At 42.2% G+C, this 18,678-nt stretch overlaps 2 protein-coding genes across 4 annotated transcripts in view; one reads left to right on the forward strand and one right to left on the reverse strand.

Annotated features, from left to right (window-relative positions):
* The window catches only part of LOC142499713 (lactase/phlorizin hydrolase-like), a 46,226-nt gene extending 44,055 nt beyond the window's left edge, over window positions 1–2,171 (forward strand). The window contains exons 13-14 of one of the 3 annotated variants that reach the window (XM_075609499.1): window positions 14–250; window positions 1,241–2,171. In XM_075609499.1, the coding sequence (XP_075465614.1) occupies window positions 14–250; window positions 1,241–1,461 (458 nt within the window). In that variant the 3' untranslated portion in view covers window positions 1,462–2,171. The remainder of the gene's footprint in view (window positions 1–13; window positions 251–1,240) is intronic. The other 2 variants (XM_075609498.1, XM_075609500.1) reach the window with 2 other exon arrangements.
* A 928-nt stretch (window positions 2,172–3,099) lies between these two features.
* On the reverse strand, window positions 3,100–18,423 carry UBXN4 (UBX domain protein 4). Its single transcript, XM_075609510.1, has 13 exons — window positions 18,265–18,423; window positions 13,553–13,655; window positions 13,270–13,298; window positions 12,284–12,402; window positions 11,567–11,729; window positions 11,295–11,418; window positions 9,556–9,610; window positions 7,952–8,116; window positions 6,754–6,881; window positions 6,462–6,564; window positions 5,899–6,030; window positions 4,706–4,917; window positions 3,100–3,852 (listed from the first exon to the last, which is right to left on the reverse strand). The coding sequence occupies exons 1-13, from the start codon at window positions 18,344–18,346 to the stop codon at window positions 3,717–3,719; spliced, it is 1,551 nt and encodes a 516-aa protein (XP_075465625.1). The 5' UTR covers window positions 18,347–18,423; the 3' UTR covers window positions 3,100–3,716.
* Window positions 18,424–18,678: the final 255 nt, after the last annotated feature.

Here is an 18,678-nt window from a genome sequence, read left to right on the forward strand (position 1 = left end):
TTTTGTAATGCAGCTGTCAAGTATGACGGCGTCGACCTCCGGGGATACACAGCTTGGAGTCTGATGGATAACTTTGAATGGGCAACAGGATTTGCCGAAAGGTTCGGTTTGTATTACATCAACTACACAGACCCAGCTCTGCCGCGCATCCCTAAGGAGTCAACAAAGTATTACAGAACACTCATTCAATGCAATGGTTTCCCAGACACAAGCAATGGATCACACCCCTGTCTCCAGCCAGAGCCAGAAGGTAAGACAAAAGGAGCGAATGGACTGGAGGATGCACAGATTCGTGTCCTATTTTACCAGCCATGCAGGAAATGTCAGTTTTAACAATCACGACAAATGGTAACGATTAAACAGCAGCCATCTGTGAACATGATTCTTTTATTTTATTTTTACGAGTCTGCTTTTGTGGCATAGCTTCTCTGAGCAGGTATCCATGTTGATATGTTTCAGTATACAGCAGTCGTTGTTTCTATTAGAAGTTGAACGGTGTGAATATCCAGCAAAAGCTGTTCAATGGCCACATGACCAGGTCTTCCTTAAAGGGCACAACATGGGCTTAGTATACAAAAGTAACATTGACATTTCCAGATCAGATGTCAATCTGACGGCCAGCAGGACAGAGTAAAATGTGCTTGTTTCTCCAAGTTGGTACTCAGATCTTTTTGGTCTAGAAATAAAAAAATAAGTATATATCTAGGGCAGCAACTTCACTGCATATTGAATAAGGGCCAAAGAGATGCTGCATTTATTTATTCCGCATTTCTCAGTTGACAGTTTCTACCAGGGGTGTAAACTCCAGTCCTCAAGTACAACCAAAAGGGCAGGTTTTCATGATATCCCTGCATCAGCACAGGTGGCTCAGTCTTCAATTGAGCTGAAGCAGAGATCCTGAAAACCTGCCCTTTTGGTGGTCCTTGAGGACTGGAGTTTACCCCCTGGTCTTGACCGTGGAAGTCAGATGCCCACATCCATTTAATTCCAGTGTGTCAATATGTGGGCTATATGATGTTTGCTGGCCTGCCACTGAGGTACTCAGTCAAAAATGTAATAAACGTTGTCATTTTCCTAACCATCTTGTTCTTTTATCTCCCTCACCCCCCCCCCACCATGCATCCATTTAATCCCAGTGGGTCGATAACTATATGTTCACTGGACTGCAACTGATGTATGCGGTTAAAACTGTAATAAACGTTATAATTTTCCTAACCATCGTGTTCTTTTACCCCCCCAGTAGGTACAACTGTGACTACAACCACTCGTGTAGCTCCCACCACAGAGGATAATCAAAGTGGAACAGTGGACTTTCTTGGATTACAAATATCTACGTCAGACGCAAAGACCGCTTTGTACGTGCTGTTTTCACTGTTGCTGGTGTCCGTTTTAGGCATTATCTTGTTTTGTTTTATGTACAGGAAGATATTAAAAAAACTGAAGGAAGCAGAATTATTTTAGATTAAGAATCTGCATTGTAACATTTCACACGGTCTTTATGCTTGCAAATACTGCTGTACTTGTTATTCTGAAACCAAACTGCGTGCACTAAAACAATACATATAGAGGCTTGATCTACATCAGGGGTGGGCAAGTCTAGTCTTCAAGGGCCACCAACAGGTCAGGTTTTTAGGTTATCCCTGCTTCAGCACAAGTGGCCCAGTCATTGATAACCTGACCTGTTGGTGGCCCTTGAGGACTGGACTTGCTCCCCCTTGTCTACCCCATGCACAGTAAATGAAAAGGAAACTGGGGTAAGCGGTCCCCCCAAAATGACAAGCGCTGCAGAGTATGCGATCCAACAGTATATAGTATATTACTTTTGCAAATGCATCCGGATGTTAGGGAGTCATAGTACTAATATGAATCAATAAATGAACGAAGCTTGTGGTAATCAACTTGAACCCCTAGTGAGGGAAGTGGCCTAGCGAAGGAGAAGGGATGACCAGGGAAAATATCTCAACCAGCACCGGACCCCTATGTATACAGTCCCGCATATATATGGCCAATTCACCTGGGGCAGCTCCGGTAATAGTAATGAAGAGTCACTTACTGCATTTCATAAGTCCATCCGGGTAGGCGTGCTCCTGGCTGTATAATCACGCAGACAAACACCTCTCAACGAAGAAAGAATCAGCGGGCACTGCTGTGCAAAAATATATAAGGCTGGACTGTGCTGTTTGTAGAAAAATGTTTTATTAAGTCAGACAAAAATAGATAAAGGGGAATATGCCCCCTGCAACTAACGCATTTCGTGAAACGCGTTAGTTGCAGGGGGCATATTCCCCTTTTTATCCATTTTTGTCTGACTTAATAAAACATTTTTCTACAAACAGCACAGTCCAGCCTTATATATTTTTGCACAGCAGTGCCCGCTGATTCTTTCTTCGTTGAGAGGTGTCCGTCTGCATGCACAGTAAATGATGGATATCTCTAACTTTTATTACCCTATATGACCCATTGATGATCAGTTTGGGAATGGCTTCTATGAAGGGTGCCATTATTTGTGTGGATTGGAGAGCAAGCAGAGAGTAAAAACATGGAGATTGTACTTCTTAGGATGTATGTATCTAGCCTTGATAATAAAAGGGTGTTGTCATCTTTTGTTAAACTGAGGGACTGTTTCTGGTCTCCACCTTCCTGGAGCTGGGTAACATTAAGACAGTCTGAACACACATGCAATTCATGACTACTCTTTCAGGTAAAGAACCCGAACATGAAGTCAGATACTATACACGGTTCTGGATATGCCAGTGTCTCTTCGTTTAATAAATCATTGTTTGTAAGGTCATTTTTACTTCAAATAAATGTACGTCAAAACTGCATTAATATTGCAATAGAAGGCAAGGCAATAAATTCTAAATTGTTTACTTCAATGAATCTTTTGTCACATCACACCATGAAAAACAACTTCACTATCAGAAAGGCAAGCAACAAATGGCTTTGTAATGCATTGGTCGTTTCTATGGCAGCGAAGTTTACTTGCATACTGTAACTTGTTGTGTTTTATGAAATAGCCTAGCAAACATTAATAAATGAGCACACCAGACACCGACAGTTCGTATGGCGGAGTTATCAAAGTAATCAAAGATGAAGGCGGTTTGTTGAAAATTTTTATTGGGAACGTCAGAAAATTGAGGGTGAAAAACTGCAAGCAGCAGCTCGCTTTTACAGGAGAAAGCGAAAAGGTCAATATAAATAAGTTATCTGAATGTACGTCTACCATCTTCATTCTCAAAAAGGCTGTATTACACTAATGTAGCAAAGTCTTTATTCAGCCCAAAATTGCTGCAGTCGGAACAGTTTCAAAGTGTAGCAGGGCTAGCATGTCTGAAATGCTAAACAATAATAATCCTGAAATCATGTCTGTATCATAAGCTTATAATATATAGAAGAAATACCATACATTAAGCAGCTGTAGTAAAGAAATTGTATCTATTTGACCACCGCTGGGTGAAGAACCATTTTTTTTCATGCACCACACTAAGTATTAGTAGCATTATGAATGTGCCTAAATATAGGCGCTTATTCTGCGGACATGTGGCTGAATCAAATTAAAAGCTTATTGTACAGGGGTGGGCAACTACGGTCCTGAAGGGCAACCAACAGGTCAGGTTTTAAGCATATCCCTGCTTCAGCACAGGTGATTCATTGACCTCGAGGTGGTTCTCGAGGACTGAAGTTGCCCACCTGTTATAGTACATAACTTCATCAATCTACATCTGCTGTGTTGAATTTCCATTCCAAGTATTATTTTCATCTTCATCATCCTGAGTTCTCAACCTATAGATTTTGCCTTCTTTTTTGAAGTCCTCGGCACGTTTTTCAAGCACTCTTTTCCGAGTAGTTTCTCTAGAGACAGATGGATGATGATGATGATGATGATGATGATGAGAGTGGGGGGAGGGAGAGGAGAAAGAATGAAGATCTCAGCTCATTTTGATCACCACATTACAGGTAATTACGCTCTCTCCTCTCTCTCTCCACCCGGCACACTGGGGGAGTTTTTAACAAGATAGCTTACTAGTATAGAGTCCTCTTGGATGAAGGAAATCTGAAGGATTAGAATTCTAAACCACACCAATAAATTAAATGAAAGCAAATATATTTTTTAGGAAATAAACATACCTTGACGATAGCCCTATTTAGGGAACAAAATGTTTATTTATAATTCTTGCTTCCATTCAATGTGTTGGTATTTATTCTGATTTTTACTGTAATGACTAATGTGTAACCCTAACATTTCGTAGTGTAAAGCAATACTAAGAATAAACGGCACATTTACACACATTCACCTCAAACTGCTGCTATTTGTCAGAAGCCAATAAAAGTGATTTACTCTTCATTCTCCAACTGATGAAGTCTTCCAGATACCCAACCATCAAATACGAATCCAATATATTAAACCTGTAAAGGCCCTTTTGTTTCCTTTTGAGAGGCAGGTAACACAAAATGACAGTCTTTGCGCCTCTACGTGAGATTTTTTTCGCAAAAGAAAAGTGATTTGGGTGTGGACAGATGCTTAGTATCATTAAAGAGCACAGAAAGCCCTCACGGTTACGTGGGGGTTATCGAGGACAGTTATCGGCTCACCTAAGCTACTTTTTTTTTCCAGCCTAGAGCCCGAGCCACATGCCCGTGTGTTACAGAGGTCTCCACTTATAAACTGGTGTTTACTGGTCTGATTAAGCTCCCATGTACGTACCTGTCTGGCTCAGAGCTGCTGGATTGCGATGGATTTGTACTGTCTTGTTGCTGATGTGCTGATCTGGCTGTACTTTGTGAGGGGGGAGGGCTGGTGAATAAGAAGTTGCTCAGCAATCGCCAAACTGCTAGGAGGGGATATAGTATTGGACCAAGTATGGTCCAGAGACCTCCTTCCGAAGACTGTACCACAGCTCGAGCAGGTCTCCCCGCCTAAATCACACAGAGGGAACATTTATATCGTTTGGAAAAGGAAACACAGATAGAACAGAGTCCTTGTCCTGAAAAGATTAACATCTTTTTAGTATCTGTATCTATTTATACATGGTGCACATTTTTTTGGCATTACATTTCACATTATTTTGTATATTATATCCGTAAAAGCGCTGCGTTAAAAATAAAGAATATGAAAAGATAAAAATATTTAACCACCAATGCTGAAAGCTTTGGCCTTGACAAAGTATGTTCTTTAAGTGAAATCAAAGTTGCATTCTCCAGCATTTGAGAGGTTAACAAAATCATGCTGAAGTGCGTACAAGATATGCCGACAACAGTGTAGAAGGAGCATTTGGCTCAACTAGGCCCACATCCATATAAGAGGGCTAAGCTTTAGAACGCTTATTGCGGATCTGGGTCCTAGTCTGCTCAATTTATAATTTACTCTATTACAGTCTTTAAGCTCCCCCTGCAAGAGGTCAAGTTTTCAGGATATCCCTGCTTCAGCACAGGTGGCTCAATCACTCCCAGCTTCAGCACAGCTGGCTCAATCAGTGGCTCAGTGATGCAGGAATATGTTGAAACTCTGACCTGTTGGGGGGAGGGGTGTTGAGGACTGAAGTTGAGATCCCATGCCCCGTGTGATGTTCGAACTCATTCCTCCTTTTTTTAGTACCCACATACTCCTTGTTTGCTATCCTGGCACGTTTTCTTGTTAAAGCAGATTATAAAACATACATATCTGCATTAGAGGAAACTGCTCACATGTCATTTGAATGTGTAGGCTCCTATTGGGCAGGTGCACACTACATTGAAAAACAGGTTCTATATTATTAAACAGATGGGCAATATGGCTTACTAGCTCATCAGGGTAACCTTAAAACAGTCACACAAAAATCACATGATTTGGGGTTCTTGACAGCTCAATAACACTTTACAGAAGCAAAATACAGCAAAAGGAAAAAACACACAACGTACCGGCAGAAGTACTATTGATGCACTGGGCGCAAGTTCCAAAGAGAGCAGCGACTTCTCATAATCCTCCTCAGTAAATTCCCTCCGAGGAAACATAGTCGCTAAAGAAAAATTGCCGTAGCTGCTGCCAACTGTCTGTAAGCAAGAAAAGCGGTTGTGTAAGCAATAAGTGTATAGATGTCTAATATTGTACATTTCAAATTCATCTTTAGACACACACAGGGCTCTGAGCATAAATGATGCTTTTTTTTTTTTTTAGTGTTTAAAACATTCAAAACAAAGATATGAAAGGTAGCTGTCTATATATCAATGTCTTAACAGTGTATAAAGAAATGCATATACGTACTGTATACACAGTTTTAGTACAAAGATGAAACATTCTGATATAAAGTTCAATGCAAACTGTGAGGTGCAGCACTGAAAACAGGACAAAGCGAAGATTTAAATATAAAAACAAATTAGAATTCTCCCCTTCACATTAACCTTCTTTTATCTGAACTTTAAACATTTGTTCTCTCTCATCCCAGACGCTGCTACTTGAACAAATATTTGGTGTACTCCTTTACCTGCGCAACAAACTGTCTTGCTTCCTCAAGACGGGATTCTGATGGGAACTGGTTAGTCAAGGAAGATCCATCGGGAAGTCGGAACTGTATTCTGGCTATTGTACTGCACAAAATTAGGTCATATGTTAAAGCAGCAAACCCCCCCCCCCTCCCCAGAAGCCTTTATAAAAACAATGTATACGTTATAATTTAACGATAAATATATAAAACATGATCAGACTGTCACTTTCAGCACTGAAAGTCTAAACTCCAAAACGGAAACAAAAAAAATGCCTGGAACGCAGTCCAGTACCTTCTTTCCTTCAGCGCAGCTTCGCGTCTGGCTTCCATCTCAGCCTGCCGTGCCTGCAATTCTGCCGCTTTCAAAGCATCCGACTCTTTCTTCGAATTGGCAAAGCGGGCAGCTCTGTCAGCTCGATCCTTCAAAACAGGACCCAGCACAATCAGCTCAAATTCTAAAACGGACATATCTGAAGAACTAGACCTAGTAGATCAGGCGTGGCCAACTCCAGTCCTCAAGGGCCACCGACAGGCCAGGTTTTCAGGATATCCCTGCTTCAGTCTTCGACTGAGCCACCTGTGCTGAGGCTGGAATATCCTGAAAACCTGGCCTGTCGGTGGCCCTTGAGGACTGGAGTTGGCCACGCCTGTAGTAGATTAGATTAAAATCGACAAGACACCTTACTATTTCTCTGTCTTTTTATGACATTTCACTCCTTTAGTGCCGAACCGAGCACCATCATACTGCTGGCACCTGGAGTACTGGATTCCCTTACCTACTTGTCCCTGGATAACATTCTTTGTATTGAGCAGAATTTCTAAAGTACAGATTTACTTTTCCTCGTGTATTTCCCTCAGAATAATAATAATAAAAAAAGCGATGTCATTTCAGCTAAAATATTAAACAGATCCTCGGGGGATGGGGGGGGGTTAACGAGCATGCTCCAAAAAAAAATGAGTTCACATGTTCAGGATTGCAGATGTGGCAAATGTAATTTAAAAAAACAAAACATCACATTTCCACATGATGCACTGGTAATTGCAGTGCATATATGTAATTAAATGATAATGCCGACGGTGACAGACATCGGAATATTAAATAACATGCACTTTTAGATAATGGGTGCTAAAACAAATACTGGCAGAGGAAGTAGGTCTGCGGGTTTTGGAATGTTTTGGTGAGTGCTTATGAAATGGGCAGATTGGATTACATAGGTAGTGCTGCAGAACACTGGATTGGCAAACACTCCTCTCACAGGCCCCTAAGAAACTCAACTCCTTTCCAAAAACGAGTAAGCAGCCCAAACCTTTGCTATTAGTATTGTCAGATGTGTTTATGAAAGCCAGTAAGAGGCTTGTCATTTTTTTGTTTTGTGCTCGACGATGTGGGATTGCACCTTTAAAAAGACAAACTTCATCTGAGCTATTGAGCCGACATGGACACATCAGAGTCTGTTCCAGAGCAATAGTAACCATGAACACAGACATACCTGGGCTATCTGTTGCCTAATTCGATCCAAGGCCGCTTTATCTTCTGCCTTCTCTCGGTTTCTTTCATCCAAAGCCCTCTTTGCCATGTCGTCTTCCTGTTTTCTCTTATATTCTAGCATTTCTTTGCCAGTTTTCCTCCTGTCAATTTCTTTCTTTATCTCAGTCTGCATGGAATAGTATGCAAGATATAGTATGCAAGATATAGTATGCATGATATAGTGATATAGATACTTTCTTCTACTTGTGTCAGTAATACTATGACCCTACATTTGGTCTTCATGTGCTGCATATTTTTTTTTTCCCTGTAAATTATTTATAATCCCCATTTTTATAACGTTTAACCTATACAAAAACAATACAACTTAAACCATGTCAGGGTTTTTACACTTTTCACTCTGCAATCTACAGTCAGCCATACTCAGACTTATTGTATATTATCGTATAGACTAATTTATACATTAGCGTACCGGATATACAATAACACATTAACTGACAGCATTGATACTAATTAAAACATAAGACCAACAATGAGACAAATAAAAAATTAAATAAAATAGACAAAGAAAAAAATTAAATAAACTAGAACAGTCCGGGTTATCCTTATTATTATTCTCACTGTGGCAAGAGTCCACTTTCAAATCCTCTCACAGTGTTCTATTAGCATTAAACTCTGACCATGGCAGCCAAAGTCGTTCACATTTTAACCTAGTGTCAGTGGTTATCCTTGATAATTGTTCCATTTTAATGACCGCCCATACTCTCGACTCCCACTGTCCCATAACGGGCGCATCCAGCTTTTCCCAGTTGGCAGCGATGGCACACCTTGCTGCATCTAGCATAGTATTAATAGAGCTGTCCTAATTCTGTGCCCCTTGACCCCTTCTCTGTTTAGCAATATAATACTCGGGTTGTTGGGGACCCTAATCTTGGTAATATTAAAAATCTGTTTCAATATCATATCCCAAAACCGCTCTATTATCTTCCACTCCCAACCAGATATGACGCATTGTTCCCACCTCCTCACACCCTCTCCAGCACTTATTGGAAGTTCCTGGGTAACATTCTTTCAGTTTTCGTGGTGTGTAATACCATCTGTACATTATCTTATATCTATTTTCTAGGATATTCGTTGATATCGAGGAAGAGCTGGTATTACACCACATCTGTGTCCATTCGAGTGCAAAGTACTCCCTACCCAGCTCTTTTTCCCAGGATAGTACAAAACGTGCTGTTCATATTTGAAAGCGTACATGAAAAGAAAAATGGATAGGTTTGGCATTTATACATTTAAAGAAAAAGCTTCTAAAATGCCAAAGGTCTTTTTAATGTCAGATCAGAAGGAAGGTTGCTTTAAAGGATAGTTTAGCAAGAGCTTATTTTAAACACACAAGTTCAAGTCACATCAGTAATACGGTAAGAATTGGTTTACATAAAAGCCTGGGTAACACAAGAAACTGATAAAGATCTACGTGTAGTGACACTAAAATCATATCTGAAAGAAAATACTCCTCAAAAAGGTATTGGCAAAAATAGAGAGCGTCTTTGTTACAAATGCTGATGTGTTTGCTGATGTACAGTAGGAATAAAGCCCTCAATAAATTACCTGTTCCTCACCCTTCTTCTTCTGTTCACGTCGCTCTTCAAGTTTCTTCGTTACCCTGAACAAAATAAAATGTAATGTGTTATTCCAAAAAGCGAAAAAAAGCGCCTCGAGGCGGGAGAACAAAAGATTTGTATTCAAACAGACAACTCAATTCTCACTTCCATGTGAGTAAACACAGGCTGGCTCTGGCTTACAGACTATGACTGGAGCTGCCTGCATTTACTCACGTGGAAATGAGAATTGAATAGTCTGTGTTTCAATAAAAACCTTTTATACGCTCCTCAGTGCACTTTTTTCTTTAATTTGTGTGTTCATGTTTGTGGTTGGGGGGAGGATCGCCCCAAAAAGAAAAGCTGCAAGAGGTGTTCTGGAAAATTCCTGCACGATACATTTAGGAGATGTAAACAAGGGACTGTAACTGGTGAGGTTTACTCCACAAACATAGAAGGGACGACATTTGTATAAGTCACACAGCCTGCATTTTATTAGCATGTATTTTTTCGGAAGTCTATTTTAAAGCCGCAGACTGCATTGATCACCATTTTATCTTCATACTTCCTTTAAAGCTGCAGTTCAAGCGGTCTTTAAAAAAAAGTGTTTTAATTCAATATGTGCATCATTACAATGTCCACACTGACAAGTGATTAGCTAAATTGCCAATCGATCTGTTCTCATGTGATCGATCAGCGAAAATTTGGCTCCGGGTTCACCAAGTGCATCTTGGGTCCTCTTCTGCTGCACTGACAGCCACAGTTCTGTGAGGAAGATCATGTGACCAGGCAGGCACTAGATTCAATTGGTTCAGTGCTAAAGGGGGCAGAGCTCAAAAAGGTGATGCTGTTTCAGTAGGGGAACGGGGTATGACTTTGTACAGGCATACCCCGGTTTAAGGACACTCACTTTAAGTACACTCGCGAGTTCGGACATATTTTCAATAGCACCATACCCGTGTCCGTACGCTCACTTCGCGAGTACGGACACTTGTTCTGCCCTACAGACCGCCGTAGTAGTGACGCCCTGATTCCCCTCGCCCAATAGGCAAACGGCAGCTCACGCATGCGCCTGTCAGCACGTCCTGAACAGCAATACGGCTCTCTACCTGTACGAAGCATCGATAAGTGGGGAAAAAGGTAGTGCTTCACTTTAAGTACATTTTTGCTTTATATACATGCTCTGGACCCATTGCGTACGTTAATGTGGGGTATACCTGTTGCTATATTAACAAAAATGCTTCAAATACATTAAAAATCTTTTTTTTTTTTAAACGCTAGAAGTAAAAAAAAAAAAAAAAAAACACACGTAGGATATTGCTTGAACTGCAGCTTTAAGGTATTCCATCTTGCCCTTTCCAAAGAGATAAAGGTTTTTATCTTTTAAATCTGATGCAAGTGTTTGAAATATTACTGCCTGGGAGGTTAAAATTGAGCCGTCTAAAAGTTACATTGGAAGCTAAAAGGGAAATCTGATTTAAAAAAAAACAAAAAAAACAAATAAGTGCAGGGGCCATATACTAATATATTATACAAGTTAAACTAATAGGCTTTGGGGGACGGGAGGGTTATTGCGGCTTTAAATAAAAGGAGTTAAAAGGAAGTGATCCAAATTTTCTACTTGAAGTTTGCTACTCACACAACACTTCAGAAACGAGAGTGCCCTATTGTCACTGAGATTATGTAGCAGTTTAGGTTCTCGTTTCTCTATAACTGAGACCAAACAAAATTCTGTTGGGTGTCACACACCTGTGCACTTTGTCTGAAAGGTCGTCTTCTGCTTCCATATCTGGTGTTGACACAATGGCTGCTTCCTGAGACGGATTGGTTTGGTCTGCAAGCAACTCTGTGTCTGGTGTTGGGGAAACTGAATCTATGTAAAAAAAAAAAAATACAAAAACTGATCAATGTAAGAAAATGCCCATTCAGCAAGTAGGATATTAACAACTTTGAACACAGAGTTTATACACTATATGGTGCTAAAACATAGCAAACACATACAACTAACCATAGATTCGTACCTGATGAAGACATTGGAGAGGCAGGCTGCGTCTCTGCAGGCTGGGCATTATCTGAGGAGCTGTTATATTCAGGAACGGGACAAGATGCAGAAGAGCATTCGACAGTAGAACTGTTCAAATTGTTTCCATCTCTTAATAACCCCTCATTTCTCTCTGTGCGCATCTAAGGAGAAGCAAAATAGAATACGGATACCGAGATAAGTACTTTTTATCACTGCTGTGCTGTGCTTTCTGATTTTAAGGTTGTGAAGATAAAGCCCCCTAAACTCCACAGGAAACGGCGGTGGTCGGCAATTTGGACTGGAGATACGTAGAATATTAAAAGTGAAGTGCAGCAGTTCAGAAAACTACTGTAATGTCATCTGCATTGGAGCCACAACTTCTTATACGTCTATTTTAATCACTCCTACATGCAAAGTGAAACAGGGATGAAGAACTCTCAGGGGTGGGAAACTCCAGTCCTCAGAGGCCACCAAAAGGTAAGGTTTTCAGGATATCCCTGCTTCAGCACAGGTGGTCCAATCAGTGACCTAGATGCCCACCTTTGCTCTAAATTCATCTCCTCAGATTCCTCAACAGACAAACAGAATGAAAGCTGTCACCGCAGTGCAGTTTCTGAGCTGCACTGCACAGCTACTGCATTCACAAGCATGTTACAGGTAGGATGGGGTTGTGCGTCTATCGAGACCACTATATATTCCTGTTCGCCAACAGCACCTGTTTCACTTTGGATATCTTTGCGATGAGTTCTTCTGGTGAGATACTTCCAGCAATTACTTCCAATGGAATTCCATTTTCCCCAATGAAGAAGCTGGATGGTACGCACACTACCGGATCTGACAAACAACTTGTAAAGGAGCAACGCACTCAAATTGGGCATACAAAAAAATAATAATGAACAGTCGCATGCATTAACAGGTGTATTTAGAGATGGCCGTGCAGCGACCAGATTTGGGAAGTGAAGTAGAGGCAACAGTGAGTACTTCAAAGCTGATCCTTCCCCCCCTCCCCCCTCTTATTGCCGTTAAGGAGCGGCTTTGCATTATAATGGCACAGTAACCGTTAGCAAATCTGACGGGCAAACACTGTTTCCTCAAACTTTGTGCAAAGGGCACATTTGGTAATTTCTAATGCATTAAAGTAGCTATACTACTTTCCAACTTTTCTTTTTTTTTTAAATTATTTTTAAATGTATGTTAAATATGACAATTGGTGCTCTTGTTAGAAATCTGTGAAAAACCATGATTGTGTGACTAACATAATGGCTGCTTCAATCAGTGTAACTCGGCAGCTACAATGCATCCTTATATTACAAAGATAACATCATACCTTGTTACAGTTTACAGTTCAAACTGCTGGTAATATCCGCAACAAATGATCCCAAACAGGAAAGTGTTGCAAATATATTGCACTGCTGGAGCGGTGTGCTAAAGCCAGCTATAGAAATCACAGGATACTTTAAAACTCATTTAAAATGGCATTAAGAGTTGAATAAAAAAACAACAACACCACAAACAGTCGCTATGATCTAATACTACAGAACGGATTTATTAAAAAATAAAAAAACCACAAGATTTCACATGTTTTTATGCTTTAACCATGAGCTGAGGATGTGTATCTCCCTTTACCAACAAAAAGGAGAATGAGAGACTGATATAGTGAAAGTTAATATGGAAACAATGGTGTAAAGAAATAAAGGATACAGATTTGGGAAAACTGCAAACAGGTGTCACTGCAAAGAAGAAAAAAATCCAGGTTAGAAATTAATTCTGTTTTTTTACGAAAGCATAGGCAATGCAAACCATTTCACGGCAGCCAAAACGCACTCACCCAAAAGGGGAACCAACACAAAGACAAATCAAAATAACCTCCCACTTGAATGTAATTAAAAAATATTGATGAATTTGAATAGTGATCGGTTGTAAAAGACAGACATTAATTATAAAGGGGTACCCCTCGTAGAAAATGATGAGTATTTGAACTAACCTCTTGCCATCAACTTTGATGGCAACAAATCCATCTGAGGCAGCTTCGGCCACTCTTTCATTCCCCCAACTTTCTGCCATTTGTGTGGATTGTTCATCGTCACCTGCAACGAGTTCAAATGAATCATCATGAACTGAAATCATAACACCAACGGCAACACTATTTATTACATGGGGTAAAAAAAAAACAACCATATGCACCATTACATTTTACATGAAATTAGAACTGGAGAACTGTTTGTGACCACTGAACAGAACGACATTAAAGTTACAGTATCGTCAGTGCAGAGGTAAAACTCATTAAGTGCATTGCTGGCAAAAACCCATTAAGTGCCCTTCCTGACTTGGAATGTCTTGACATTTCTATTGAAAATTCATTAGAGACACCTAATCTTCAGAACTTATATCATCCTTTTTAAATACCACAGAGCAACAATACAACAGGAACAGCAAACACTGTACATGGCATAATCTTATAACATGCATCTCTATAATTGGGGGTTAGCATCTGTTAACCTTTTGTGATTTCGAGAATTCTAACAGGCTTTATACCCGTTTGTCCCATTGTTTGGCAGTAGATGGCACCTGAGAGAATTTTAAAGTGGACAGAGAAAGATACCGCCTTCATTTTCAGGGTAGGGATTTTTACCTTCTGTTGGGTTCTATGTTTTTCTCTCTCTGGAGCCATGGCTCCCAAGTTTGGTAAAACTGTTCGGTGGACTGTTTTATTTGGGCTGTAAGTTTTTCCATGGTCAGTACCTTGTTTATTCTTTTAGTGACAGTTCTTCTGGAAAGGGCATTGATTTTTTTCCCATGACGTGGCTATGGACCATCTTGCAGCAGTTACGATAGATGAGACCAGACGCTTCATGGGTGCCGACAGGTTTTCTACTTGCTTAGCCAACAGAAAAGTCAACGGCTCTAGAGGGATTTTTAATTCTGAGACTTCAAGTATTATATTTTGGACCATAGTCCAGAATTTCTGGATCAGCGGGCATGTCCACCAAATATGGACCATATCTCCTCTAAGACCGCACCCTCTCCAGCATAGATCGGGTTTTCCAGGGAAGATCTGGCTCAGCCTTATAGGAGTTAGATACCATTGAAATAAGATTTTGTATATATTTTCCTTTGTTATTGTGCAAATTGAAGTTTTAGCTGCCGATTCCCAGATATCCTCCCAGTCGTCCCTATCTCTCTCAACATTGAGGTCTTCAGCCCATTTTAACATGTAGTTATGATCCGGAGTATTTACTGACTACTATTCCGCGTGTATCCCCGATATCAGGCCTCTCTGGTAGGTGCCTTTTTAGCAGTATGTTTCACATTTTGATAGATTTGAGAAGCTCGCTTTATGAGAAATCGAAGCGAGGAAATGTTTCATTTGGAGACATTTGAAAAGATGGAGATCATGCATTTGGTATTTGTTTTGAAGTTCCTAGAAAGACACTATCATCCCCTTCTCAACCAGATCCGCTGCTATTTCGATATTGAGATTTTGAAATTGGGTGAATTGTCTTTGGGAACATCCCAGAGGGAATTCTGGGTTATTGAAAAGAGGGGTACGCTGAGATGGGGAGGACGCTAGTGCATATTTCCCCTTATTTCTGGACCATATATTTCACATGTACCTCATCGATCCCAAGTCAAACCTCTCTACTAGCGTCTCCCTGATCTCCGAGGACCACAGAGCCACTGTGAGAGATGGGTCTCGTGTAGTAAGCTTCAATTGCTAACCAGCAACAGGTTGCTGGGTCATTATTCCATACCACTACTTGTTTAAATTGGGCTGCTTGATAATATTTAATATTATACGGAACACCCAAGCCACCTCTTGCTCTTGACGCTAGCATTACCGACCATGCCACGCTCTGTCTTATCTTTCCATATAAATTGAAATATTCGGCTTTGTATATTTTCAGCTCGGGCAGGGGGATATTTATTGGGAGGGTTTGAAAATAATATAGTATCCTTGGGAGAATGTTAATTTTAGTGAATATAATTTCTCCCTATCCAGGATAACTGGAGTTTATTCAATCTGCAAATCTTTTTTAATTTTGTCAAAGAAGGGAGGGAAATTACACTGGTAGAGGGATTTGTATGAGTTTGTAATCTTAATTCCTAGGTACTTTATATGGGTGGAGCTCCATTTATAATTACAATTCGATTGTAGCTGTTTAATTACTGAAGCTGAGAGAGTTAAATCTAGGGCTTCAGATTTATCATTGTTTATTTTGTAGCCCCAGACTTTGCCAAATTAATCTAAACTAAATTGGAGATTGAGAAGGGACGTCAGTGGGATGGCTAGAGTTAATAGAACATCATCCACAAACAGGGAGATCTTATAATTTATTCCATCAATGGGGATTCCTTGTATATGGTCTTCCTCCCTAGCCCCTGGTTGTTTTGATGGGCAAGACACAGGACATTTAAAAGCTTGTCCAGGGGTCACCACGAACAAGGAAAGGGTCTTAGCTAGGTTCAACCCACAAGTAACAGTGCCCATTCAACTCAAGACTAGTTTGAGTAGTGCTAACGCCTCAATATCTTATGTACTTTAGGGACCACAAAGACATTCTATAGGGGTACACATCACTGCCATTCCTTTCACCTAGGTACTACAAGTGCTGACCCATTTAACACAGTAAGGCTAAGGCCCCGCTCCCAGAGACAGCGCACCCGCACTGCAGACAGGCGGTGCGCTGAGATACACAGACCGCGATTTGCTGTCTGTAGGGAGCGGGAGCCGGAGCGGGAGGTGGGCGGGAGTGGGAGGTTTGACAGGGAGGGGGGGCGTGGCTTGAGCGGAGGGACCCGCTACTCTCCCCCCCTCCCTCCCTGGACTCGGGCTGGAGCTGCTGAGGGTAACTTTAAACACACACACGCAGGCACTCATACACACACACACACACACACACACACGCAGGCAGGCACTCACACACACGCGCGCACACACAGGCAGGCACTCACGCACACACACACACACACACACACACAGAGGCAGGCACTCACGCACTCAGGCACACACACATACACACACACACAGACAGGCACGCACGCACTCAGACACGCACACACAGACAGGCACTCACCTGCTTTCACTCCACACTCCTCCCCGCTCCCCGAAGCCTCTCCTCCTCCCGAAGCCTCCCCTCCCCATTGGCTCACAGCCACACTACGTGACGCGTCAACGCTAGGAAACACCATTCTCTTGTGTCTCCTAGCGGCTGACGCGCCACAGCGTGTAGTCAGCTGTGCCGTCAGGGGGGACCGGGACCGGCTCGCGAGGATTCCCCTGCTGGTGGGGAACTCGCGACATGGCCGCCCGCGCCAACGAGCGCAGCGGGACCGAGGCCTTACAGTAGGTGTAGCATCTCAATGTATTGCTCATCAGCGTGGCATCAGAAAGGAACGTGTGTTAATAGCAGTAGTACCATCTATTGGCAACAACGCATATTAAATCACTATTGATGTTCTCATCTGCAGGATGAGTCTGCAAACTCCCTGGGTGCATCATAGTAACACACTAAAAATAATTTATTATTGCAGCGAGATTATCACTCCAGCAGCTATATGTCAACAACTTACATCAACATTTTTCCCAGAAGGCAACCCTGCCATCTGACACAAGTATTTCAACACAACAATGCACTCTACCCCCAATCTTCCCACAATAGACATGTAGCTATGCAGACTAGACTGGTATAGGATACAAATCCTTATCAAATCAAAGTCCTGTTTATCTAAATTCTTTTTCACCATGTCAGCTAAAGAAATATAATTCCAACATAAATGACAGCAGATAAATACACACAACTACTGTATGCCATTTATTTACAGACATCTTCAGGATATATTCTGTAGAAGAAACACTGGGATCAAATCACAAAGCTTTACTTGCAAGATATAAAATGACTTTACAGGCCTTTATCTTTTTAGCATTGTTCTTGGCACTTTCTATAACGTTTAAGGCTGCGCTTATAGTGCCGGCGACAGCGACGTCGCGGCAAAACAAATTCATTGCCGACCTCGCATGCGCTTATAGTAAGCGCAACGCGACAGCTGGACGGATTGGTCGCGATCGCTGGAAGTCATCTCTATTTGATTTTCCAGCGACCGTCGCGTTGCCGGCACTATAAGCGTAGCCTTGGTCAGGCACTAGTAACCTCGACTCCCTGACCACAACCAATAATCTTTGTGTATGTAATGTAACAGCCGCAGGTAAATATTAACCTCCCTCCCCAATAACTCCATATGTTCAATGTGACACTTTACTCGTTCGTGGCCAGCAACGCAAACTTAATGTTAGTGAGCATTAGCGTCACTTTACGGATCAGTTACTCACAGACCCCCCCCCCCCCCCTCCCCCACATCTTTACCAGGACTCTCCTCCAACCGAGACAGAGGGCAAATATCAAGGTTTATCCCCCGCCCCCGGGATTGGTAGTGTCCGGCCTGTGTCTCCCCCCTGGGATTGGTAGTGTCCGGCCTGTGTCTCCCTCCCGGGATTGGTAGTGCCCGGCCTGTGTCTCCCTCCCGGGATTGGTAGTGTCCGGCCTGTGTCTCCCTCCCGGGATTGGTAGTGTCCGGCCTGTGTCCCTCCCCCTCCTCCCCCCGGGATAGGTAGTATCCGGCCTGTGTCTCTCCCCCCCCAGATTGGTAGTGTTCGGCCTGTGTCTCCCCCCCGGGATTGGCAGTGTCCGGCCTCCTTACCTGCCACGAACACCACAAACACCGCGCCGCGCTGCTTGGCCGCGGCTATGGCCTGCGGGATGGAGCCCTGGAACCACAGCATATCACCGCCCGTCTACTGTCACTGCGCCCCGCGCGCGCACACCGCCCGTCACTGCGCCCGCGCGCCCGGACGGTACGTCACGCGTAGGAACGTCCTGACGTAGCACGCCCACAGATAGCCACGCCCACACTTACTTTCTCCTGTGCCGTGTGATGACATCAGAGACATGTATAATGACGTGAAGATAGTGACAGTGACGTGTAAAAGGTGTGAACGACGACGTGTGATACTGACGTGTGTCATGTGTGATAGTGACGTGTTATAGAGACACGTGAGAATGATGTGTGATATAGTGCGATGTGTGATAGTGACGTGTGACAGTGACATGTGTG

Source organism: Ascaphus truei, chromosome 7 (assembly GCF_040206685.1).
Source record: "Ascaphus truei isolate aAscTru1 chromosome 7, aAscTru1.hap1, whole genome shotgun sequence".
Classification (NCBI taxonomy): domain Eukaryota; kingdom Metazoa; phylum Chordata; class Amphibia; order Anura; family Ascaphidae; genus Ascaphus; species Ascaphus truei.

What these genes read in the sequence shown, in the direction of transcription:
- UBXN4 (XM_075609510.1), bottom strand. Translation starts at nt 18,346, where the DNA reads ATGCTGTGGTTCCAGGGCTCCATCCCGCAGGCCATAGCCGCGGCCAAG. An exon ending in AGATATCCAAAGTGAAACAG is followed by an intron (nt 11,730 to 12,283) that starts GTGCTGTTGGCG and finishes GCTTCTCCTTAG; the next exon opens with ATGCGCACAGAGAGAAATGA. An exon ending in CAAGACAGTTTGTTGCGCAG is followed by an intron (nt 6,031 to 6,461) that starts GTAAAGGAGTAC and finishes TCTTGCTTACAG; the next exon opens with ACAGTTGGCAGCAGCTACGG.